Genomic DNA, 27,020 nt, shown 5'->3' on the forward strand with positions numbered 1-27,020 from the left:
CACAACTATACAGGAGGACTGACTTTACGTTGTTATTGAACAAGCACAGCTTGGTTTGTCTTGAGATGTTCTTTTTATGCCAGACAGGGTACAGTTGTACAAAGGCTCCATTTGCCTTCCGTATCCAACTCTTTACATCCTCTTCGACCCCTCCATCTTTACAGATGGTACTTCCTAGATATACAAAGGAGTCTACTTGTTCAAATTCCTTTCCATACACTGTTAGCTTCACTTGTTTCTCAGATAGCATACTCATTTCCTTAGTTTTCTGAACATTTATTTTAAGTCCTGAAATTTCTGCTTCCTCTTTCAGTCTTTCCATCTTTTCTTCCATGTCACGCAATCTTTGCGAGAGCAGACAGGTATTGTCAACAAAGTCAAGGTCTTGAAGCCTGGCTTGAATTCCCCACTGAATACCTCTTCTCCTACCATCAACAACTCTTTTCATTGTGCTGTCGAGTACCAACAAGCACAAGGTAGGTGACAGAATACATCCCTGCCTCACTGCAGCATTTGTTTGGGTTCCCATTGTGTAGCACCCTAAATTCATTCCCATCATACATGGCTTTAATAATATTTATTATCGTTGACGGTATTCCAAGGTATGCCACATAACTCTCCTATTATAAGAGAGTCAAATGCCTTTTCAAAACCAATAAGGTTGAGTGTGTTCTGCCATTCTGCACTCTGCTGAAGTATTATACGCAGTGTGTCGATGAGATCGACACAACTTTTGTGCTCTCTAAACACAGCTTGCTCTTTTCTCAGTTGTGCCTCGGCTGAGTCCTTGATATGATTTAGCATCAATCTACAGAGTACTTTACTTGGTACAGATAGGAGGGTGATGCCTTGCCAGTTATTACAGTTGGTAGTATCCCCTTTCTTCGGCAATTTAATAATCAGCCCTTCTTTCCAATCCTTTGGTATTTTATCTTCTGACCATATCTTCTCAAACAATGGATGCAGTAGATTTAAGGTGGTGTCAATGTCTGCTTTTAGCACCTCAGGTGCAATATTATCCATTCCTGGAGCCTTCCCGTTCTTCATCTGTTTGAGAGCTATTTTAATTTCGGTCTTAGTTGGTGTGACATTGATTCTGTCACTGGCATCTGGAAAATTTCATCGCCTCTCCTTCTCTTCAGGTTGCTGTCTGTTTAAGACTTAAGAAAAATGTTCTCTCCATCTTCTAAGTTGATCTTCTTTCATCATCAACTGTTGACCCTCCTTGCTTTTGACAGGTCTGTTCTTTTTGAAACCTTTTTTGGACAACATTCTAGTGATGAGGTACAGTTCTTTTGCATCGCCCCTTGCTGCGGCTGTCTCTGCTCTCAAAGCTTACTCATTCATCTACTTCCTCTTATCATTCCTCACACTCCTCTTTGAGAGTCAGTAGCTGCATACTCGGCTTGCATTCGAGCTGATCAAATTCCATGTACACTCAGATGTCCAATCTTTCTTCAAATGGTTTTTAAAGCCAAGGACCAGTTTGCTCAAATTGCAATAGATGTCCTTAATCTGAGTCCATGTATCATCAACACTATTTTCACCATTTTCCTGTGCTTCTTGGAGTGCCACGTAGAGGTTCCTTTTCAAACTTTCTATTTGTAGCCATGATTTTTAATCTAAAATTTGCAACAATAAGGTGGTGATCACTGCCAACATCAGCCCCACGTTTATTTCTCACGTTCATCAGCGACCTTCTAAGTTTTTTGCTTAGCGCTATATGATCAGTTTGGTTTTCCGTTCTGTGATCAGGGGATACCCATGTAACCTTATGGCAATTATTGTGTGGGAATAATGTACCTCCAATTACCAAATCGTGACTGGCACAGAAATTTGAAAACATATCCTCATTTTCATTCATTACTTTGATACCATGGACTCCCTTTACATGCTCTAGGCCTTCATTGCTCTTTCCAACTTCTGCATTTAGGTCTCCCATAATAATCAAGATGTCTCTCTTAGTGGTACTTTTAATGGTGTCACTTAAGGAGAGGTGAAACTCTTTTTTTTTTTCTGTTCAGTATCCGAGGTTTCTGTAGGAGCATAGCATTGGATGACTGTGATATTTTGAATGTTTGTCTTAAAACGTGCTGTCGGTAGTCTTTCTGAAACTGGTTTCCATTCCATAAGATTCTTTTTTGCTCGTTTTTGACAAAAGTCCAACTCCATTTCTGTGCTCTGCATCCTCTCCAGTTGGTCTAGAGTATAAAAGGGTGTATCCATCTTGTGTTTGGATTTCTCCAAAGTCTAGCTATCTCACCTCACTAAGTCCGAGAATGTCCATCCTGTAACTCTTCATCTCTTTTGTAACCTGTTTGTCTGCTGGCTTCTCTCAATGTTATAATATTCCAGAAACCTATTTTCGTTGTCCTTTTAATGCAAAGGTCGTCATATTTGAGTCTGTCTGGCTCTTCTTTTCTGCTGTTTCTTTAATCATTTGTTTTTGGGAGTGCCGGTGATTGGCCCACAGCTCCCTAGTGTGGTGGTGGGACTGCCACGGAAGAGCCTCCAGACTTGCCCAATTTTCTTTTAAGGGTTTACTCCCCTAGGGCAGCTGGCTTCCCTATGCCTAAGAATCCCCCCTACTGTTTACTATGATTTGAGATGGCAGGAAAAGGACAGGGTAAGGACAGGCTTGGGATAGGTGAAAAGGACCAGTGAGCTGTTGTGGGACACACTTTGTCTGGCTCCTCCCCGTTGGCCAATCCGACATGGGTGACCCTGCTGGTAGCTAAGCTACTGCCGGCATAGCCCTCAGGATCCAGAGCAGAACCACCATATACATGTAAAGAAAGAGAGAGCAGCAATTTCCAAGTTTTTTTCAACAAGAAGGTGATTTAGTGTACTGCTCAGACATTTCTGGTCTGATGAATGAGTTTGGTATTGAATTCAAAAGGAAGACTGGAGGCTGTTTATTGATTCATCCAAAAATAGTTTAAAGGCTGTTTTAGTACACAACAGTAACATGTATGCATCTATACCTGTTGGAAATTCTGTAAATATGAAAGAAAGCAATGAAAACCTAGAAATAGTGCTAAATAAAATAGGCTATTCTGCTCATGGTTGGATGATATGTGGTGATCTAAAAGTAACATGTATACTCCTTGGTCAGCAAGGTGGCTTTACCAAATTTCCATGTTTCTTGTGTAAATGGGACAGTAGGGCTAGGGATCAACACTGGTGCAGAAAGAACTGGCCTGTGAGGGAGTCTTTAAAACCTGGTGAGAAGAACATTCTATGCAAAAACATTGTAGATTCAAACACATACTCCTCCCATCTCTACATATAAAGTTAGGCGTAATGAAACAGTTTGTAAAGGCTTTGACTAAAGATGGACCATGTTTTAAGTATTTCTGCCAAAAGTTTCCACACATTTCAGAAGCTAAACTAAAAGAAGGCATCTTTGTCGGACCTGACATTAGAAAATTGATGTTTGATGTTAACTTTGAATCCACAATGATCTTAAATGAGAAAGAAGCATGGATATTATTCAAGCAAGTCGTTAACATTCTTAGGACTTGAAAAAGACCCAGAAATTGTTTCTATTACAGCTAAAATGTTAAAGAAGTTTAAAACTTTAGGATGTTTAATGAGCCTGATCGTTCACTTTACGAACAGTCACTTTGATTACTTCCTGGACAATATGGGAGATGTTAGTGAGGAGCAAGGAGCGCATTTTTACCAGGACAGTAAAGGGATGGAAAAACGCTACCAAGCCCCAACACCAACATGATGGGGGACTTCTGTTGGTCACTTCACTGAGAAGTTCGGCAGGCGACTCATCGTAGAAAAAGCTACACAAGAAGCTTCAATGAAAAAAAGAGAAAGAAAATACCAGCCAATTCCAGGTGACAAGTGAAACCTCTATTAACACATATCATTGTTTTAAGTAGCTTACTGTAAATACAAACCATGCTTATGTTGTAACAAAGCGTTTCATTAATTTTCTCGTTTACTGTATAGCATAGGATCTTTATACTATATAATAAAAAGCATATCGCTCGAAAACTATGTGTGATACAAAAAAAAACTAAGGCTAGATTTGGATTCAGGTCATAAAAATCTATAAAGATCAGCTATCAAAGTAAAAAAAGTTTTAAAAAAAATCCTGAGTAAATTTTTATATCAGAATTTAAAAGTTTCATATTTTATCTGAACCTGTCTGTTGTCATTATATCACAAGAGAACTGTGAGCTTTTGATCAAATAAAGGACATAAATTTCATTTCAGAACATGCACATAAAATTTCAGTGAATATGTCTAGCTCAGAAAGGAAGACACACCAGCTGTTGTTTCGACATTGCATATGTGCTTCTCTCTCTGTGGACCAGTTTATATATTTTTAGTGTTGTGTTGTCTATGAACAGCTGCCAAAAATTAGCTGCATTGTGAATTATGAAGTTTCTTGTAGTTTTCCAGTTGCATTTCAGGTATGCACCTAGCACCTAATCTCTCATCTTTTCCAAATTCAGAATGGCCCACAAAAAAAGGTGAAGATAATGGATATCTACCTCTTCCTTTATTGTATTCACATGGCATCCCTACGTGAGCAATGTGTTTTTTTTTATGAAGAATTTTGTCTTGTTACTGTACCAGTTCTTGGTGTAACTTCCGCAGATGCATCAGGACTACTTTCACTTGATTCAGTGCTGTCTGGAGTGCGAGTGTCACTATTAGTTTCTACTTGTCTTTGAGATTCACTACCTTTGGACTCTTACTCTGTAACTTGTTGCAGTTGCTCTATTACTTTCTGCTCAGACAATGTATGAGCCATTTTCGGTGGTTGTATTGTGATTTATACACAACCAAACACTTCAAGCATAGCAAGATGCAGTAATCAGCTCAGAGGCTTCAGCATACATTGTAACATCATATCACACTAAAGTGCAACATCATTGAGGATGTGCAGTGCTCTTGGATGGTATAGGTGCATAAAGAAATGTTAAGTGGTCAAAAGCTGCTGACACAGCTCTAAATATTCAGTGAGAGAAAAAAACAAGTACAGTAACATGTCATTAATTTTTGTAATGTAATCTCCGTTGAAAAGAAATAAGACACAGAAGAAAGTATTGTTGTTGTAGACAAATAAAATTTCAGAATGGTCAGTTTGACAGCTTCCATGGCTCTAGAGTTAATGAAACTTGTAATGTCAAAACAACGCACTTTGAAATTGAAAACAGTAGTGCACAGTAAAGCAAAGCACCCCTCAACCTAAAGGTTGGTTTCAACACTCCATTGCTTTACTTGACCTAGTCCCATTGGAGATGGTACAGACTTGCCTTCCTCCAGCCTTTGAACTGATTTATCTAACCATTTTGGGGGGGGGCTAAAATTTAATGATGTGATTTGGCATTTTTTGTGTGAATTGCCATTTTTTTTTACACTGATGAATAATTCCCAGAGGTGAATAAAATATAAGTGACAGCAAAAAATCTCGGGTGCAACAAAGGGTTGAATCCTAAGCATTCGGCAGAGAACTGGAAAACAGTATGCTGCTTGATATTTTGTTTTAGTATATAAGTTTATTTCAAATGTATTGCCTTCACTAATACATGTCCTGACATTGTAGGTGGACTCGAGTCAACTTTGAGTAAACCATTTTTGCTGTCTGTAGTTGTTGGTCATAATATTATTTTCAGCAACGCTTTAAACTTGTTTGATAATTTGCTGTTGCACGTATAATGTTTTTTACTATCTGACAGATAGTAACGTCCATCTACAATGTCAGCACATGTACTGATGAAGGCAATAAAGCCGAAATGAGCTTATATACTAAAATAAAATATGAACCAGCATACTGTTTTCTAATTCTTTGCATAATGTCCTCCTGTGACGTAATATATGCTGCAGGTTCCACAATAAACTAACTAAACATTTGGGTTTGTTGTTGGACACTTACCATCGTAGCCACAAAGCACATTAATGTGGCATAGCAAATAGTTCTTTCATAATGTGAGTAGTATCATTTCTTTAATGTAAAGGTAGTATATTGCTGTGAGTTGTGTGTTGTAGAGATTATCTTGCAGCAAAACAGTATATTCAATCAAGTTTCTGGAATGGCTCAAAATAACACTAAACATTTAAGAATGTCATAAACTTATGTTTTCAGTTGGCTCATTAATGGCTCCGGAAGTCAGACAACTTGGAGATCATCTTGCTTACAATTGGGTAGTTCTGAACTCTTGAGGGTATAACAACATTTGGCATTTCTAGCATGTAAGATGATGTCAGGTCCGACAAAGATGCCTTATTTTCTATGATATTAGACTTATCTGAGAGAATTTTGGTACCTACTTTGCGCACACGTTATGGTACAGCAATTAGCCATGGACAGTTTTGTAGTGTGCTGATAGAAGGTTCTGAATAATAGTTTCTGCTGCTACAACATTTTGTTCAATGATGACATTATTGCAGTGGACAGGAAATAGATGATTCTCCATTGTTATTTGTTCTAGTTGTTATTACTGTGTAATTTCATACACTTGTGCAACTAACAAGGCAGTTGTTCTCAACACCTTTTTCTTGCTCCTGCGAAAACACCCTTTTCAGCTAGAAACCAATCACAGTGTGTTCCAGATATTTGGATGCACCTGTCGCTGTGAATACCACCTTTGCTTAGCTGCCGGTTTTCATTTGACTGAAATGCAGAATAGGGGGGATGTTTTTCACTGTTCAGTATGTGCTTATGTCTATTAGAAACAGCTGAAACAAAGGAATATGATAATTTCCAGTTTTTCATAGTACAGACAATGTATTAATAGGTATTGAGCAAATGAACAAATTGTCACGGCAGCTATACATAATATTTCAACATGATAATGAGTGTTATCTCATCAGATGTGCTGCTGAAGCTGCCAGTAAGATGAAGTGTGTTCACTTAATGCTTATGGGATTCCCTCACTTCTTGCACCCAAAATTCAGTGACTGGAATCTGACGATCAGACAATAGAATTTAGGCTACTTAGGAGAGTTGGGAGTGCTCGAAAGAGAGAGTAGCAAAGTGAGTGTGGCATCATGGTATGCAGATCGTGGATAGAACACCTGTTCCACTTGTGCAGTTCAAGAAAGGAATGAAGTAAGTCCTTGGCTATAAAATGAACATATTTCTGACAGCAATCAATCATCAATCCACTGGATAATGACAACTGATTCTGTTTGTGAAATACTGTACATGTCTACCATGATAATGTGGCGTATCACTCGAGAACTCTTTCCTATAAGGTCTTGTACACTCTTAAACAAGGAATGTTGGAAATGGCAGTATGTCTAGATCACTCTGATTTCTGTTCTATACAGTGTAATGTAAAAACTTGTAAATTATAGATTGCAGCGATCAGTTGTCCTTTTTAAATTTTATTGTGCAGATCTAGATTTCGACTAGAAGCTAGCCATTCTCAATGCGCTATTATTTTTGGTCAATGCATGTAATTCCCTGTTGGTCGGGCTTCATTCACAGTTCAATTCAGTTCAATGCATGAAATTCCCTGTTGGTCAGGCTTCATCCACAGTTCATTGAACTGAAAATAATAGTGCATTGAGAATGGCTAGCTTCTAGCCGAAATCTAGATCTGCACAATAAAATTTTAAAAGGACAACTGATTGCTGCAATCTAGAATTTAGAACTCAATATAACAGTCGCTGAGTGCAACAGCTTTCTGAATGGAAGGTTCCATGAGGGTAATGTAAAAATGTAGAATGTAGCTCAGTCTGTCCATTTTTTGCTGTTGATAGTGACATACATAAGTTTGAAGTGTTACCATGTATATTTTTTGTATGCTTTTTCCTTTCTTCATTTTTCCTTTCTTCTTTTTTGCTTACCTTGCATGATGATGATACTAGTGTCAGAGCTCTTATTCTACTTCAGTATATACCTTTGAACAATTTCTGATACTTTAAATCTTTCAACTATGGCATTCTTACTGCTGAGATTGGTGCAGTTTCCTCCTTTTCATCCTTCGCCAGTAAGCTCCTGAGATTATGGCTGTGTGGCTTGGTTAATGCTAATAAGTATGTTAGTTACATATTTTGTATGTTGAATTCAGGATCAGTAGTTGATTGTATGACATTCACATGAAACATACTCACTTCATTCATAAAAAATTAGACAAACTTTGTACCTTATGTTGAGATACTGTAATTTCTTTTCTTTTTAGCATAACAAAAGAATCCATAATAGACGTTGAAGCTGTTGTTTCTAAAGTCCCACGTACTGTTGACGGTTGTACTCAGAAGACAGTGGAATTGCATGGATTACAAATTTTTGTTGTCAGTGCTTCTAAAAGTCAGCTGCCTTTGCAAATTGAAGATGCTGCTCGTCCAGTGAAGGATGATGACAACAGTGAAGTAAGTGTAGGTTACACTGAAGCTATGAAACAAATCTTTTGTGATTCAGTCTTAATACACTGGTGCTGTGATGCTGTACACAGGAAAACATTATGGCTGCAATAATAATAATAATAATAATATTTTAGAGTATTCAATTGTTGTTGATTAATCAGGTCTTCTGCCTGTATGGTATGTTGTTGATATATGTTCTCAATGATTTTCAGCAAATAATGTTGTTAATCAATCTTTCTCTAATTGTAAGTCAGAAGGTGGCTTTGAGAGAGAGAGAGAGAGAGAGAGAGAGAGAGAGAGAGAGAGGGAGAGGGGTGGAGGTGTGATGGTGTGTGAATAATGTCTTATGTATGGTGGCCTCTCATCATGAGGAGATACTTCTAGCTAGGCTGTGGATTGGGCACTGTTGTTTCAGTCACTGTCATTTGTTAAGTGGAGATCAGACACCACTCTGTGCTTACTGCAACCAACAATTAACAGTGCACCATTTTCTGACCCAATGCCAATTTTATAACCGTTTACATTTTAATCACTGTTTGCCATCTGAATTATCAGATATTTTAGCAAATACAGTAAGAGCTGTAGATCATGTTTTACTTTTTGTTCATCATAGTGATGTGTTGAAGGAAATTTAATTTTCGACTTTTTGAGCAGCCTGTTCAAAGGGGAAGTGATTATTTTTAGCTATCCCTCTACTCCAGTTGACTAGGCTCTGAATATTATTGACTTCAAATTCGTTCGGTAATTTACCTTTTTAAGTTATGACACAGGCGATTATGACAGCTGCTTTGCGCCCTAAAGCAACAACAAACAAAGAATCAAATATATGGTGGCAGGAAGGGGGGACAAACATCATCCACATTTCCAAGTCTTGGAGTGTTGTTGCAGACAGCAGTGAGGTTCACTTAGTGATAACACATTAAAATATGAGGAAGATCACAAATGTTCTAACTGTTTTCAATTAACTCCTCAGACAACTGTGCATTTGAAAGAAAAATAAAGTTCTTCTATGACACTGCATTAAGTGCTCCACAGCTATAGTTCCAGGTGCTTCCGCTATGCTGAGTACGGTACATGGAACAGTTGATGCTGAGCTGAAGTCATGTTGGTTTGTAGTGTAGTTATAACTCTTATGTGGCTAAGTGATTTTGGTTTTAATGACCATTTTGTGTTTATTCTTCTTAATTTTGGCATTGTGGGCATAAAGTTCTCTTCCCAAATTTATAGAATGTATTTCTTGGATAACTCTGTCACAGTCTCATAACTGCCCCCTTCCCCCCTCCCAATTTGTAAAGGAAATGTGGATTCATATTCATCCAGCCATTTTCCATAATCCCCATAACGGAATAGACCAGGAAAAACAAAGAGTTTATTGCAGTAGTACTACAAAAAATGATGTGATTACAGAAATAGATGTTCTACTAGATAGGTAGAACTAAAAGTTGTAGATAATTTTTTGCTTATGTAGCCCGTGGATCACTCTATCAGTATAAACAAACAGGTACAGAGTTAGTATGTGACTCAAATATCTGGTGCATTTCACTGATACTGCACTTGTAACCAACCCTGCATGCAACAGGCAGCTTACGTATGATCATCCATCATTTGCAGACAGGCGTGAACTGATTTTATAAACGTTATTCCTCATGTTGAAGCTATTAAAATGAATGTTGTTGTTTCAACAATTGATTGTTTCAAGCACAGATGTTGTTCAGAATGCTGCGGGGAAAATGCCAAATCATGATTGTGGTTCTCTTTTCTTGCGCCATTGATTTCACATATCCTTCTTAGGGCAATTTCATGTTCAAGTAACTGGGACATGAACTGAAGATCAACTGCAGTGACGATTTTTTCATCCAAGGAGAAAGGGCCTCAATTTAAACTATTGCTTTATTAGTGCTGAACATGTTTTATGGAACTTCCTGGCAGATTAAAACTGTGTGCCCGACCGAGACTCGAACTCGGGACCTTTGCCTTTCGCGGGCAAGTGCTCTACCTACATGCCTTGCCATGTCTCCACAGTATCCTTTCTTTCAGGAGTGCTAGTCCTGCAAGGTTCGCAGGAGAGCTTCTGTAAAGTTTGGAAGGTAGGAGACGAGGTACTGGCAGAAGTAAAGCTGTGAGGACCGGGCATGAGTTGTGCTTCGGTAGCTCAGTTGGTAGAGCACTTGCCCGTGAAAGGCAAAGGTCCCGAGTTCGAGTCTTGGTCGGGCACACAGTTTTAATCTGCCAGGAAGTTTCATATCAACGCACACTCCGCTGCAGAGTGAAAATCTCATTCTGGATGTTTTATGGAGTTTCTTGGGTTAATTTATACACACATATAAACAAATCAGTTCATTCATTCTATTGCCTTTTTGCAATCCAGGATTTCTTACCATTATGATAATATTATTCATTCTTGGTTTTTACCTCCTTTGAAAAATAACTGGACTGTTTCTATTTATGTTTTGAAATAAAATGTGAGGCTGCATGTTTTCTTTTCACTAAATAATCTGGAATTCCTTTGGAGTTCTGTAAATGACCAGTGAAACTTGAAAGGATTTGTAAAATCTTTTTTTAGTAGTTCCTTGTGTTAAAGGTTTCAAAATTTTGTCAATAGTTTGTCATTTATTTATCTCCTCTATATGAAATATTCTCTTTTGTTTCCACAGGAAGGCCTGAATATTAGAGTTAATCAAGATACTCGCTTAGATAACAGGGTATTGGATCTACGAACTCCAGCAAACCAGGCTATTTTTAGATTGGAAGCAGGTGTATGTAAACTGTTCAGGGACCTTTTATTCAACCAGGTATATTGAACAGTGCCTTTTGTTGTACAAGTATAAGTAGTGAACTTTACTGTTAAAGGAACTATATAGTATAATGTGAAGGAAAATTACGTATGTAAGTTTCCAATAAAACTGACAAAGCAAAAAGTAATGTGAAAATTCATGGAAACTACTCAGTGTCTGTAGAGAAAAGGATGTCTAGCAGATTCCTGCGTCCTGTATTAATTGTATATGAATGTGCTAAAATTACACTGTTCTTAGAAAAATAATACCATGAACCATATAGCAAAGAGTATTTTGCTAAGAAACAAATGTCAAAGGTATTCATGAAACAAACAAGTTTACTTTAGATTGATAAGATTTCAGACTACTGAAACACTATAGGCAAGTAAACTTGCTGCCTTGATTGTGAGTAGCTGTCATTGATGTATAATATGTTCGAGACTTTTGGAATTAGAATAATTAGGATTACAGCTCATGAAGCTCAGCCTGTAAATTTGGTAATGAAAATGAGTGTGGTAATTTATGAAAGATGTTTCGTGCGGAAATAATTTTGGCTTTTGTAAATGAGTGCATTCATTGTAGCTGGACATTTTTGATAAATTTTGTCTTTTTTTGCAGGGGTTTGTTGAGATACATACGCCAAAAATAATTCCAGCTGCAAGTGAGGGTGGTGCTAATGTTTTTACTGTTTCATATTTTAAAAGCTCAGCTTACTTAGCGCAGAGCCCTCAACTTTACAAACAGATGGCTATTGCAGCGGATTTTGACAGAGTGTACACTGTGGGAGCAGGTGAGATGTAGTTGTGTTGTTACATTTTATCATGTTAAATTCTCAACATCTTGTCAAGAACTAGCCACAGTTAGTATTTAAAATGTTATACTTAGTGTTACTTATGAGTAGCTTGGTGATGTAGCTGTGTAAAGAATCAAGGTAGCAACCTAAAGATCTCTGGTTGGAATACTGATATTCAAATCTAGCAGCACTTTTTGTGTGTGTAAAATATAAACATCCACTAATGTTTGGGTCTCTTTGTATCTGACTGTGTTAAGTTAATTCACATACTTTTTCAAAATAAAGGCATACTTTCTTCATTAGCAGAGGACCTAGAAAATCAGCCTGTAGATTTGACAACTGAAAAAGTCATTATATTCTTACATAACTTTCATGTAATGCATGTCTCTTAATGTATTTTATATGAATGAGACTATCTGCAGAGTCATGTAATCTGCTGTTTGCCAAGGAAGATAATATTTGGCATGATAATGTATAATATATGACAGCAAGAAGTTATTTTGGAAGCGTTTTCCAATAAAATATGGTTTTCAGTTGTAAGACAGGGATATTAATCATTAGGAAAGTGTACTGGACAGACTGATCAAAGCAGAATCAACAGTCATGTTAGTCTGTTTTCATCACTTCTTTCCAAAGTTGTTTGACTGCTTGTAGTTGAAAGAAAATAGTTTTCAAACTATGTTACAGGTCTGCTTGCAGTTGATGAACTAATATAATTGTCTTATTATGTTGTCTTCAGAAAACAAGCTTCCCCCCTCCCCCCCCAACCCACCCTCCCTCCCCAAAAAAAAATTAAATAAATAATGAAAATATTAACTGGTCATACTGAAATCTTTGTTACAGTTTTTCGTGCTGAAGACAGTAATACTCATCGCCATTTAACAGAATTTGTTGGACTTGATTTAGAAATGGCTTTTAAATACCACTACCATGAAGTGATAGACACTATTGGGAACACTTTCACACAGATCTTCAAGGGTCTACGTGACAAGTAAGTCAACTATTGAAGGGATTTATGTAGTTGTTTATAACAATGTTAATGTTTCTGTATAACATTGGTATTATCCATTTGTGTGGCTATAGTGCTAAAGTTTTCACATTACTTGCTGCTTCAGCAGGTATGGTATCTAAAACTGTGGTCAAATTTGAGACAATCCCCTCACTGATAAATTGAACATTGTAATTGTATAGTAAGTGCCTGTGCTATTCTGGAAAGCACAAGGCCATTGATGGCAGTGCTAATTTCTTTTTTCCATTCCAAAAAATCTCAAGAGGATACCGTACATTAAGTAGAGATCACTAATTTTTTACCATTATTATTGGCAACTTAATTTAGTTTTCATTTACTATATATTTAGTTACCTACAGTATAACATGTGTGTGTCTGTATAGTGTGTTTATAAAATAATTTGACCTGTTCCACTTGTGTGAGCTATAATTTTCAGGTCATAAAATATGGTTACAGTGTGGAATGCATCATATATTGTAAAACCAAGTACTTAGTCTAACTGATTTTACAACGTGTGGTGTGTTACACTCTATAACAATATTTTATGATCTCAGGATGATTTTTAACACAATCGAAAACAAGTCATATCATTTCCGGTGCCCAGTATTTAGATTTTCCTAAATTGGTCAAGGTAAATGCTGGAATCGTTCTTTTGGAAAGAATTCAGCCAATTTCCTTCTCTGTTCTGACTGACTGATCTAGCCTTGTCAGTATGGCCTTGCTATGTTGGTACTGTGAACGGATGATAGTATTGCCAAGGGCACACAGTTCTATTGTATGGTTAAATAATGATGGCGTCCATTTGGAAAATTCCAGAAGTAAAATAGTCCCCCATTCAGTTCTCTAACCAGGAACTACTCTGTAGGATGTTATCATTGGGAAAAACAAAACTGGTGTTTAGGAGTCTGAATGTGGAATGTTGGTGCCTTTAATTTTGTAGGTAGAATAGAGAATTTGAAAAGACACATTGGCAAGTTGAAGCTAGATATAGCGGACATTTGTGAAATGCGGTGACAGAAGAATGGGACTTATGATCAAGTGGGTACAAGATCATCAACTCAACATTAAACAGGAATAATATAGAAACAAGTATAATAATTAATGAGAAAATAGGGTTGCATGTGAGCTGCTATGAACAGCAGTGCGACTGCATTATCACAGCCATGATAGGTACAAAGGCAACATCCACCACAATAGTATAATTTTTGAAAAGATATTTCTGCAATTTGACTGTATTCAATGTGTTTATGTCACTATCTTTATTTCAGCCTTAAATCATTTTCAGGTGTTCAGTGTCAAAAATTGTCTGATTTCACACATCTTGGACAATTTTTGAAATTGTAACACTTGAAGATGGCCTAAGGCCAAAATCTAGATAGTGAAATAAACACCTTATTTACAGTCAAATGGCAGAAATATCTTTTGAAAATTTTACATGACTATGGCTCCAGAAATAGAAAAAAACAACAATAGTATAAGTTTACATTCCCACTGATTGAAAAAAGGTATGACTAAGGAAAAGAAATTATTCAGATTTTTAAGGGAGAAGAAAATTTAATAGTGATTGAAGGCTGGAACTCAATAGTAGGAAAAGGAATAAAGGGAAAATAGAAGAAAGCAGACTGAGGCAAAGGAGTGAAATTGGGACACCACCTGGTATAAACTGAATGGAGCATAATTAGATTTAAGAATCACGAAATAATGTTTTGTATGTGGAAGAGACCTAGAGACATAAGACGGCCTCAAATATATTACGTAAAGGTAAGACAAATTTCAAAACCAGATTTTAAATTGCAGAAGATTTCCAGGGGCAGATATGAACTGTGACCATAATTTATTAATTATGGACTGTAGATTAAAACTGAAGAAATTGCAGAAAGGTAAGATATGAAGGAGCTGGGACTGGATAAATTGAAAAAAAAAAAAAAAAAAAACAGATGTTGTTGAGAAGTACAACAGATGATTAAGTAACTATTGATTGAAACTGGGGAAAGAACACTAAAGAGCAAAAATTGTCAGATTTGAGTGAGGATATACTGCAAACAGCAGAGGAACAACTAGGCAAAAAGACAAGGTTGAATAGGTATTCTTGGATAACACTCAAGATACCGAATTTAATGGATGATAGGAGAAAATGTAAAAACACAAGAAGCTGAGCAGGCAAAAGGGAATATACACTCCTGGAAATGGAAAAAAGAACACATTGACACCGGTGTGTCAGACCCACCATACTTGCTCCGGACACTGCGAGAGGGCTGTACAAGCAATGATCACACGCACGGCACAGCGGACACACCAGGAACCGCGGTGTTGGCCGTCGAATGGCGCTAGCTGCGCAGCATTTGTGCACCGCCGCCGTCAGTGTCAGCCAGTTTGCCGTGGCATACGGAGCTCCATCGCAGTCTTTAACACTGGTAGCATGCCGCGACAGCGTGGACGTGAACCGTATGTGCAGTTGACGGACTTTGAGCGAGGGCGTATAGTGGGCATGCGGAAGGCCGGGTGGACGTACCGCCGAATTGCTCAACACGTGGGGCGTGAGGTCTCCACAGTACATCGATGTTGTCGCCAGTGGTCGGCGGAAGGTGCACGTGCCCGTCGACCTGGGACCGGACCGCAGCGACGCACGGATGCACGCCAAGACCGTAGGATCCTACGCAGTGCCGTAGGGGACCGCACCGCCACTTCCCAGCAAATTAGGGACACTGTTGCTCCTGGGGTATCGGCGAGGACCATTCGCAACCGTCTCCATGAAGCTGGGCTACGGTCCCGCACACCGTTAGGCCGTCTTCCGCTCACGCCCCAACATCGTGCAGCCCGCCTCCAGTGGTGTCGCGACAGGCGTGAATGGAGGGACGAATGGAGACGTGTCGTCTTCAGCGATGAGAGTCGCTTCTGCCTTGGTGCCAATGATGGTCGTATGCGTGTTTGGCGCCGTGCAGGTGAGCGCCACAATCAGGACTGCATACGACCGAGGCACACAGGGCCAACACCCGGCATCATGGTGTGGGGAGCGATCTCCTACACTGGCCGTACACCACTGGTGATCGTCGAGGGGACACTGAATAGTGCACGGTACATCCAAACCGTCATCGAACCCATCGTTCTACCATTCCTAGACCGGCAAGGGAACTTGCTGTTCCAACAGGACAATGCACGTCCGCATGTATCCCGTGCCACCCAACGTGCTCTAGAAGGTGTAAGTCAACTACCCTGGCCAGCAAGATCTCCGGATCTGTCCCCCATTGAGCATGTTTGGGACTGGATGAAGCGTCGTCTCACGCGGTCTGCACGTCCAGCACGAACGCTGGTCCAACTGAGGCGCCAGGTGGAAATGGCATGGCAAGCCGTTCCACAGGACTACATCCAGCATCTCTACGATCGTCTCCATGGGAGAATAGCAGCCTGCATTGCTGCGAAAGGTGGATATACACTGTACTAGTGCCGACATTGTGCATGCTCTGTTGCCTGTGTCTATGTGCCTGTGGTTCTGTCAGTGTGATCATGTGATGTATCTGACCCCAGGAATGTGTCAATAGTTTCCCCTTCCTGGGACAATGAATTCACGGTGTTCTTATTTCAATTTCCAGGAGTGTATGTGTCTAAAAATTGAGATTGATGGGAAGAGTAAAATAGCAAAGCAGAAACTGCTAGAGCAGAAAAGCAAAGCTGTTGGAGCATGCATGACGATGAAAAAGAAAGATGTCACCTACAGAAGTAAGGAAACCTTTGTAGAAAACAGAAGCAGCAGTACAGATATTAAAAACTAAGGTGGGGAACTCATATTAAGCAAAGAAGGCAAGGCAGAAAAGAGAGAGGAATACATAGAAGAACTATACAAAGGAAACAAACTTGAAGAGCAGAGGAAGTGTATGAAATTGAGATGGTGGAGCTGACACTGCAAGAAGAACTTAATGAGGCTGTGAAAGACCTTAATCAAAACAAGGTATTTGGGGTGAACCACATTCCCTGATAACTATTAAGATCCTTGAGGGAACGTATCATGGGAAAACTATTCCACCCAGCATGCAAGATACTTGAGACAGTTGCAAATACCCAAAGACTGAAAGAAGATGATGAACGTATTACTTTCAATTTCAGAGAAGGTTGGTGCTGACAGGTGTGATAATTACAGAACTACCAATTTAATAAGGCATGGAATGAGATTTTCACTCTGCAGCGGAGTGTGCGCTGATATGAAACTTCCTGGCAGATGAAAACTGTGTGCCGGACTGAGACTCGAACTCGGGACCTTTGCCTTTTGCAGGCAAATGCTCTACTGGCAGAAGTAAAGCTGTGAGGATGGTGCGTGAGTCTTTTACAGAAACCAGACAGCAGTTATAATAGTTGATGTACATGAAAGGGGGCTGATAGTTGAAAGGGAGAAAGAGTGTGGATGACATAGTACTGCCGCACACGCGTCACTTTGAAAGGATGCGCACGTGTCACTGCTGCATCCCTCCTCTCTTAAGGAGATCACGGATTCTTAAGAACGTCTGTGCTGTCCTCTGTGTCCACTGGGCTCTGGCTAAGGGGTCACGCTGCAATGGGAGTGTACTATGGTTTGGAGTGCTTCGGGTGTGAATGGATTCTGTGCCCACCTTCCCGTGTCAAACCATACAGCAACACCAGCGACATTGTGAATTTTTTCCATGTTGACATCGTACATTGGCTCCGGTGCTGGTGCATGCGGTGTTGATGATACTGGTATCAGCTGCTGCTCAGGAACAGGTGACGGAATCCGTGACGATGGTGTCAGAAGCAGTAGAGGAACTGCTGGCCACAGAGGATGGATGCCATTGCCTGCACAGAAGTGGGGAACCAGCAGTTGCAAGTGATCTGCTGCCCAATGTGGATCACCTCGGAGGTGATGGTGTGACATAGGGGGGGGGGGGGGGGGGGGGGTGCCCAGCCGTCCAAGCAAAGTTGAAACTGATCATGGTGCCTTGAGCAGAAGTCATCCTCCATGCTGATGTCGCAGAGGTGCTGCCCCGAGCATTTGGCGATAACAGCTCAAATCCATTTAAAATGATGTCCGAAACTGTATGCCCAGGCAGCAAGACCCATCTGCAAGAGGTGCAGCGATTGCACAGTTTGATGTCCGGATGGAGAGTGCAGGCAGTGTAGCAGTTGACACGTGTGAAGTAGCTGCACCAGTCTCTTCTCACTGAATGGTGTGAAATGAAGCAAGGAGAGAAACTGACTTAAGGCAATGTGGGACGAAGAGTTGGCAACATACTTTTTCATCTCAGTTTTGAATGTTCGTACTAGGCGTTCCACCTCACCATTAGATTGTGGATGGAATGCCAGGGTGAGGATGTGACAAATACCATGGGAATGACAAAATGCCGCAAACTCTTGCAATGAAAATTGTGGACCCTTTACGGACATTTTATTTTGTGGACAAGCCTTCGCGTGAAACGAATTTGGATGAGGCTGGGACAGCAGCAGTTGTGGATGTGGAAACACGGTGAATGCCATATTGAAAATGAGAATATGCTTCAACGGTCAACAGCCAATAAGTGTTAAGAAAGGGGGCAGTGAAATCCACGTGTATATTGTCCCGTGCATGCAATGGCATCAACCGAGGAGGCAGTGACACCTGGGGAGCTGCTAGGTGTGTCGCACACTGTGAACAGGAGACAACCAGGTGGGTAATGTCACCATCAGAGCCAGTCCAAAACACGTGTTGATGGACCAATGCTTTTGTGTGTGATACACCCCAACGATCTGCGTGTAATAAATGGAGAACCTCTGAACAATGCACTGAGGGAATCACTACTCGAGTGGCCGCGTGATCCATGTCTAAAAGCAGAACACCATCCACAACAGAGAATCAGTGTTGAAAGATGTAGTAATTATGGAGTGGTCAGACACATGAGAAGGTGGGGAATCCAGCCATCCATGTTGTACAATTGTTATGACCTTCTGCAAAATGGGATCCGCATGCTAGTTACAGGAAAACCATCAACTGGCTGCTCTGCGGTGACGTCACTGTGGGAACAAAGCCATTCCAACACATCAAATCTTGGGTGCAGATCAACCGGCAGGTTGGGCAAAGCATCAGCATTTGCATGTTGATTTGTAGAGTGGAAATGAATCTCGTAGTGTGAAATGAAAAGAGCCCAATGTTGAATGTGATATGTTGCTTTATCTGGTAATGACACAGGTAGTCTGATTAAGGAAACCAGTGCTTTGTGATCGGTGACCAGGTGGTACGTCACTAAGAAGGGCACAGACATCAACATGGTCTTAAGGGTGCAAAACGCAGTTTGACAAGCCGTTGACCAGTGAAACTGAGTCCCTTTGCACAGCAATGCATGTAATAAGAGCTGCACAATTGCTGGTGCTCCAGGAAAAAATTTACGGTAGTAGTTGACTTTGCCTAGAAAAAAATGGAAGATCCTTGGGTAAAGTAGAACGTGAAAGTGACACAATATTGGAAACATTGATGCAGGGGTTTGAGACCCTCATGAGAGACTTCAAACCCAAGATAAACAATAGAAGGTTGAAAAAATTGACATTTCTCTAAATTGCACTGCAACACAGCCACCTGGAAGACAGAAAATAAGACTACAGAGATTTTGTAAATGTTCCTCAGTGGAGGCACTGAAAACTACAGTAGCATCCAAATAGTTTGCACAACCTGGCACAGACACTGAAAGTTGTTCCAAAAAATGTTGAAAAGGCAACCACAAGTATTGGTACAGGCCAAAAGGGGTACTGACGACTAACATATGGTATCTGACAAGTCAGTTTTTGAGAAATATTGACCACTTGATAACTTCTCAAAGAGTTCATCTGGACACAGTATCTGGTATGTATCCACTATAGCTTGTGAGTTCACAGAAACGTTAAAATCGCCACAGCAGTGAAACCGTCCCAATGGTTTCTTTACTGTAACTAAAGGGGTAGACCATCACTTGATGCAATAGGATGAACAATGCCAGATTGCGAGAGGCGATCTGATTCATATTTGACTCGTTCTCTTAGTGCCACTGGAATCAGACAGGTCCAAAGAAAACGAGGCCGAGCAGGTGGCTTCATGGTAATGCGCGCTTGAAAATTGTTAGCACACCCCAATCCAGGAGAGAACGAAGAGGAAAACTCAAAACATAGTGCATCTAACTGGGTGTACAGCACTTGTTCAGACATTAAATTCATTTCATCTGAAATGGTAAAACCAAACAACTTAAAAGCATCTAATCGAAAAGGATTCTCTGTATCCACATTATCTACAATAAGAAATGTAAGTGACCAGACTACTGACTTGTTGGTCAATAAGGCAGAAAACTGCGCGAGACTAGGAATATTCTTTTTTATTGTAATATACAAGGTGTATTCAAAAAGTAAGGTGACTTTATATTTTTATGAAAAAGTATTTATTCATCAATATTCATGTTATCCCTTTCAAAGACAATACACTTGTGCCAACACTGCTTCCAATCCTCGAAGCACTTCTCGTAAGCACGTTTTGATACAGCCTCGAGTACTTCCAGCAATGTAGTTTTTTATTTCCTCAGTTGTTGAAAATCTTCATCCTTTCATAGGTCTATTTAGTTTTGGGAACAGGAAAAAGTTGCAGGGGGCCAAGTCCGGTGAATATGGTGGCTGAGGCATGATTGTTGTGTTGTTTTTGTCCAAAAAATCTCTCACAAGCAACGATGAATGAGCAGGTGCATTGTTGTGATGCAAAAGCCATGAATTGTTTTTCCACAACTCCAGGTGTTTCTCGCGTATTGCTTCTCGCAAATGGCACATAATGTCAATGTAATACTCCTTTTATTGTCTACAACCTTGAGGCAAAAATTCATGGTGCAGTACACCACAGTAATTGAAAAAAACAGTGAGCAAAACTTTGACGTTCGATCGATCTTGGCGTGCTTTTTTCGGTCTTGGCTATCTGAGATGTTTCCATTGGGACAACTGGGCTTTGGTTTCGATGTCATAACCATGAATTCATGTTTGGTCACCAGTTATGACCCTTTTGAGCACATCAGGAACATTGATGTCATTCAAGAACTCCTCAGCGAGGATGCTCATGTGACGGCTCTTCTAATCAAAGTTGAGAAGTTTTGGATCAAACTTCGCTGACACACATCTCGTGCCCAAACATCCGAAAAAATTGCATGAAACGAGGCAATCGATATGCCAACATCCTCAGCAACATCTCTTATGATAATTCAATGATTTTCCTAAACAATTTTCTTCATAGCTTTGATGTTATCATCTGTTATTGATGTGCTGGGGCGTCCAGAGCGAGGTTCGTCATTGGCACCTTCTTGGCCATCTTCGAAGAGCTTGTACCACTTTTAAAATTTTTTTTAACTTAGAGCAGACTCACCATATGCCACTGTCAACATTTCAAGTGTTTTTACAGCACTGATTTCATTCTTCACACAAAATTTGATGCAAATTCTTTGCTCCATTTTTTTATAATAATCAAAAATTGCCGAGCACATTAAAACACGTTAACCTTTCCATATGTCAAAAACAAATGAAGTTTGCTGTACACTTGAAACTGTGATCGAATGTTCGGGACATGTGTACCAACATAAAAAAAAAACATCGATAATCGAATCTACATTGCTCATGCAATTTGAAAAGTCGACTTACTTTTTGAACAGCCCTTGTACTAACTTTTGTGCCACAGGGAGAAGCGGAGGGGAGTCGGAATCCATATAAGTTTGCGAGTTTAACAAGGTTATCGCAGCTCCTATATCCACTTGTATGCTGTTTACTGGCCTGTTTTCGTTGTTGGTGCGGCTGCTGCTGGTAGCAAGACTGGCCGCCTTGACACTGTGATCGTGTGCAGACTGAACCATATCTTCCACCTGCGAACTATCTGAAGCTTGGTGTGGAAGAGGGGGGTGGATTGCTGATACCTCACACCATGACTCAGTTTGGTTATCCATAGCTCGCAAAACCTCAGACAGCTGTGCAGTAGCTAAAAACTCGGAAAGGTATCGATTTTCACAATGGAGGGCACACTCTCGCGCCTCACGACCCGGAGCTAAACAAATTATAGCATTTCTCACCACCTGATCAGCATACAGCTGTTTATGCGCATCGGACAGAAAATGACAGTGACAACTTAACCCATGGAATTCAGCGGCCCATGCTCGATGGGATTGATGTCGTTGCTTCCTCCAGCTGTAGAGCTCAAACCGGGATGCGTTAACATGGGTGTGCTTATTGTAGTATTTTGGAAGAAGTTCACAAATTTGATCAAATGTTAAAAAAGCGAGATCCTGCAAAGGGGTGAATTGATACAGGCATTCATACATTCTTGGTGATATCAATGAAATGAGCAAGGCCCACATGGAATAGTGTCAGTAATCCCAAAATCTTGAAAGTGTTGTCGCAGTTATTTCTCGTATACATTCCATTACTCAACGGACTCATCGTGCATAGAAAAGGGAGGCGGATAAACCTTGGGGGCTGCGGAGGGCAAAACAGCAGCAAATGCAGACTGAGGAGCGTGCCGGCTAGACAAAACAGAAGCCAATGATTGAAGTATCTGAGTTTGATTGTCTGTGATAGGTGATGTAACACCATGGCGAATGATTCTTGCCGTTTGACGAACTTACGTAAAATGTCCTCTGTAACACCGTTAGCAATTGTGACCATTCAGCAGGAACCAATACGTACACAGATAGCTGGAGCAATACACATAGAGAACTGAGGCCGATCGTAGTTCGGCTAGCCTTAAATAGACTGGGGCCTATAGTGGGCTCTGCTCTCTATCTCTCTCTCTCTCTCTCTCTCTCTCTCTCTCTCTCTCTCTCTCTCTCTCTCTCACACACACACACACACACACACACACACACACAAACAGAGGTTATAATGTAAGGTTATAATGTAAATATCTACAAAAGTAAGAGGGGAAGGAAATGCAGTCAAATTAAATCAGGCGAACCTGAGGAAATTGTGTTAGGAAATGAGACATTAAATAGTAGATGAGTTTTGCTATTTGGGCAGCAAAATAATTGATGGTGGCTGAAATAGATATAATGTAAACTCCAGACTAGTAATATCAAGAAATGTATTCCTGATAAAGAGAAATTTGTTGATATTTAATATAAACTGTTAAGTTTTTCTGAAAGTATTTGTCTGTAGCATAATCTTGAACAAAAGTGAAAAGAGGACAACAAACATTTCAGGCAAGAAGAGACTAGAAGATTTTGAAATAGGGTGCTGCAGAAGAATATTTAAGATTTTCTCGGTAGATCATATAACTAATGAAGTGGCACCAAATCAATTTGGGAGAAAAGAAATGTGTGACAACATTACTGAAACAAAGGAGATGTTGATGGTACACGTTATGAAGCATCAGGTATTCATCTATTTCGTAATGGAGAGAAATGTGGGAGGGGAGGTGCTTGACTACAGCTTGCTGTTTCAAGTAGATATAAGTTGCAATAGTTGTGCAGGGATGAAGAGACTTGCACAGTGTGGAGGGTTGCATCAAACTAGTCTTTGAACTTAAGACTACAATGAAAACAGTTCTGTTCTGTGAAAGCTTACCTCATTGTAGGTGATGTGAGCCCATCCTTATGTGTAGAAGTTTTACCAATGAAGCACCACGTGTATGACGCATGTGTAAAATTGAAGAGTTGCAATATTATGCTTTATATTTTTGAAACTTACAACCAGAAATTAAACAGTTGACGAAAAATGAAAAAAAGACAGTCAGTAACTATATATAATATTTGTGTGTGCGTGTGTTTTTTCTAATTTACTGAAGTTAAGACACAAAGAATCAAGATGTGTAGCACCCTGAATCAAAACACTTTATTTATCAGTCCTGTATCATTCTATTGAATGCTGTCTCTAATTGTGTGTAGAGGGAATTGTAACTGTGTGTACCACCTCTATATTTTTATAAGTTTAAAATTACATACCATTAATTTAATTGTTTGCAATCTCTCACAGTTACGCTGATGAAATAGCTGCTGTAGCACAACAGTTTCCTGTGGAACCATTTCGGTTTATTGATCCACCTCTGAAACTTGAATTTAGTCAAGGTGTGAAGATGTTACGTGAAGCAGGAGTTGAAATGGGGGATGAGGATGATCTTAGTACTACTAATGAGAAATTACTGGGACGCTTAGTTAAGGCGAAAGTAAGTTTGTATTCTATTATTTCCAAAAACATATTTGCAGGCATACACATCCTTTGTAAAAGTGAGATGTATTGAAAATTATTTTTTGCATCTTAAATGAAATAGTATTTTTATCTGTTCTCGTATGTGTGTTATTTTATCAGTTCTGTTTTATTCAGTTAGCTCACGCAAAATAATTTTAACCATCATATTCCTCTGTAGTTACCTCTGCTTCTGTATTTTAACTTCTCTCCCCCCACCCCCCACCCCTCCTCTCTCTCTCTCTCTCTCTCTCTCTCTCTCTCTCTCTCTCACACACACACACACACACACACACACACACACTCACTCTTGGCTTGTGTTGAATGACATGGGTTGTACTTTGAAGTTGCCAACCACCAGTTGAATGTATTGAAAAGTACACAAATTTGTAGCACCAGTCTAATTTCGTTTGTTTCAGTCTTGTACCATTATCTCACTGAGTGCATGAACGGGTCTATAGTATACTGTTTGTGAACTGCCATTGTGTTGATCTGTTTTGACAAAAATTGTCCTAGCATTGCATTTTGGTTAACAGTCATGCACTATTATGGTATGGCAAATAGTTTCTTAGTAATGAGAAAAGTTGCATTTCTGTTGCATGGAGATTTGCTTTAGCACAGAGACTTTTGTAACAATTCAATGTATCATTTAAAAATTGTTAGTTTAGAGCACTTTTAAAGGTTAAAATTGTGACTGAAGCCAGGAACAACAAGCAATTTCTTTGCTATTGAACTTTTTTCCCCCCACTTTTGGCTTTAGACTGAAGCCCACCTTTAGGTGACAGCACTAATCATTTGCTGCACTCCACTAAGAAATTATCACAAAATATCAGGAGGCAAAAGGGTATGGCGTTTAAATTAACCCAGATTAGAGGATAGAAAATTAGAATAATAGTTGAATTGCATTGAATAATTGTGAACATCATATATATTTTAATTTTATCATAGATTACTTACAGATTGTAAATATTGCATAGATCTGAAGATGGCCGTGTAGATTGAAACTGCCTATCATAACTGTCGTGCAGAAGAACTGTTTTTAAAAGGAAGGCCGCTAATCTCTCTGAACAGAAGGTGTCCCCTTATTAAATGTAGAAAGTTTTTTCAGTAGTATCTCATTGCTTTTATACTACTCCTTACTAGAAATCCAAGGGTTCTACATTCAAATCTCTGTACATCATAGGGTTTTACTGGAATACAATGTATCTTTCACTTCCAGTAACATTTTTTATATGATGGGAAAGAAGACAACCTGCATTGTGGTTTGAGTTCCATGTAAACAGTAAGTTCTCTTGTAACTGGCTGTGTGAACTTATTCAGTAGGCAGAGGAAAGCTTCACTTTTATTTTTTAAAGTAGATTTTTACTTTTTGTTGACGTTATCACTTAGAGAGCAACATTTTCGATACATCATTGGTTTTGTTATAACCTTTAATCACTAATAAATTGCGTGGATATACAAAAGTAGAAACAATAGCGGGTTACATGCTAATTAACTCCGTATCTGTCATTCGACTGCCGTGCCGTGACATGCGGCCGGTGCCGATCATAGCTCGGTGGCGCTCCCGTGCTCGGCCAAGCTGCGGAGCGCCTCTATCGCCGTGTTCGCGTACTGACGTCGCGGCACTTTTAAATCTCGTGGCACTGTCACAACACTTTTCCCCCCTTGAAAATAAAAAAACACTCACTTCCTTGGAGACACGGACAGTGCGGAGACATCCATGGCCTCTTGGGAGGCCCCGAGAAGATCCCACGGAGAAACACGAGAGTATGGTCGAAAATGTCCAGGACGGAAGCTTGTGCGTGGAATGTGCCTCCTGGAAGAGATGATGGGTGAAAACTCCGGAGCAGCATCCATAGGTGTCGTGGACCTGGGGGTGTGCTCCGGCTAGATGGGTCCCGGAGAAGGCGGCGTCGCGACTGGGGCCGGTTCCAGCGTACTCGGAAGCGGTAGCGACATCGGCTGCAGCAACACGCACGGAAGATCGGCAGCTGCGACAGCAATGGCTTCTCGGGGTGGTGGAGGCGAAAGAAGGGGCGGTGGCATCGGCGTGGCCACCACTCGTGGGCGCATCTGGTCGTAATGGCGAACAACCATGCCATCATCCGTACGTATTTCACAAAGCCGGCGGCCGCGAAGAGCCTGGACCACCCCTGGAATCCATTTAGGGCGAGATCCATACCCTTGTGCCTACACGTCGGCGCCCACCGAGTATTTTCCCGCACTAGGGGACACAGTACAAGGCCTGACAGGGTGAAGCAGGTGCAGTAGAGTGCGCGGTTGGCGGCCATGCAAGAGTTCAGCAGGGCTGCGATCACCCAGACGCGTGAAGCGATAAGAACTCAGAAATTGCAACAGAGCGTCATCTGTGGAAAAATCACTAAGGAATTTTTTCATCTGGCTTTTGAAAGTGCGGACAAGACGCTCGACCTCCCCATTCGATTGGGGATGGAAGGGCGGTGCTGTAACATGATGAATCCCTTGTCCAGCACAAAAATCACGGAAGGCCTGCGAAGAGAACTGAGGGCCATTGTCCGTGACAATCGTGGATGGAAGACCTTCTAGTGCAAAGATTTTGGACAAAGCCTGTGTCGTCGCCGCAGTGGTGGGCGACGGACATCGAACAACAAACGGAAACTTCGAGAAGGCGTCAATCAACAGTAGCCAATAAGTGCCGAGGAAGGGGCCGGCAAAGTCAGCGTGCACCCGTTCCCACGGCTGCACCGGATCAGGCCACGGAGAGGGCATTGTACGGGGTGCAGCCAGTTGTTGAGCACACTGACCACACGCAGCGACCATGTGAGCGATGTCCGAATCAATACCGGGCTAATAAACGTGCCTGCGGGCCAGGGACTTAGTCCGAGAAATCCCCCAATGGCCTTCATGCAATAGTTTGAGAACATCTTTGCGAAGAGAGGCTGGCACCACGACCCGTGGAGATGCGCCATCCGTGGCCAAA

The 27,020-nt window shown here is 40.5% G+C and overlaps 1 protein-coding gene across 2 annotated transcripts in view; it reads left to right on the forward strand.

The window, feature by feature from the left end:
- LOC126248481 (aspartate--tRNA ligase, cytoplasmic) overlaps window positions 1-27,020 on the forward strand; it is a 105,683-nt gene that overhangs the window by 52,439 nt on the left and 26,224 nt on the right. For both annotated transcript variants that reach the window (XR_007545492.1, XM_049949499.1), the window contains exons 5-9: window positions 8,157-8,346; window positions 10,995-11,132; window positions 11,733-11,904; window positions 12,751-12,898; window positions 23,852-24,041. Coding sequence is in view for 1 of the 2 variants with exons in the window: in XM_049949499.1 (XP_049805456.1) it covers window positions 8,157-8,346; window positions 10,995-11,132; window positions 11,733-11,904; window positions 12,751-12,898; window positions 23,852-24,041 (838 nt within the window). In the remaining variant the exon portion in view is untranslated. The remainder of the gene's footprint in view (window positions 1-8,156; window positions 8,347-10,994; window positions 11,133-11,732; window positions 11,905-12,750; window positions 12,899-23,851; window positions 24,042-27,020) is intronic.

The sequence above is a fragment of the Schistocerca nitens genome, chromosome 3 (genome assembly GCF_023898315.1).
Source record: "Schistocerca nitens isolate TAMUIC-IGC-003100 chromosome 3, iqSchNite1.1, whole genome shotgun sequence".
NCBI lineage: Eukaryota > Metazoa > Arthropoda > Insecta > Orthoptera > Acrididae > Schistocerca > Schistocerca nitens.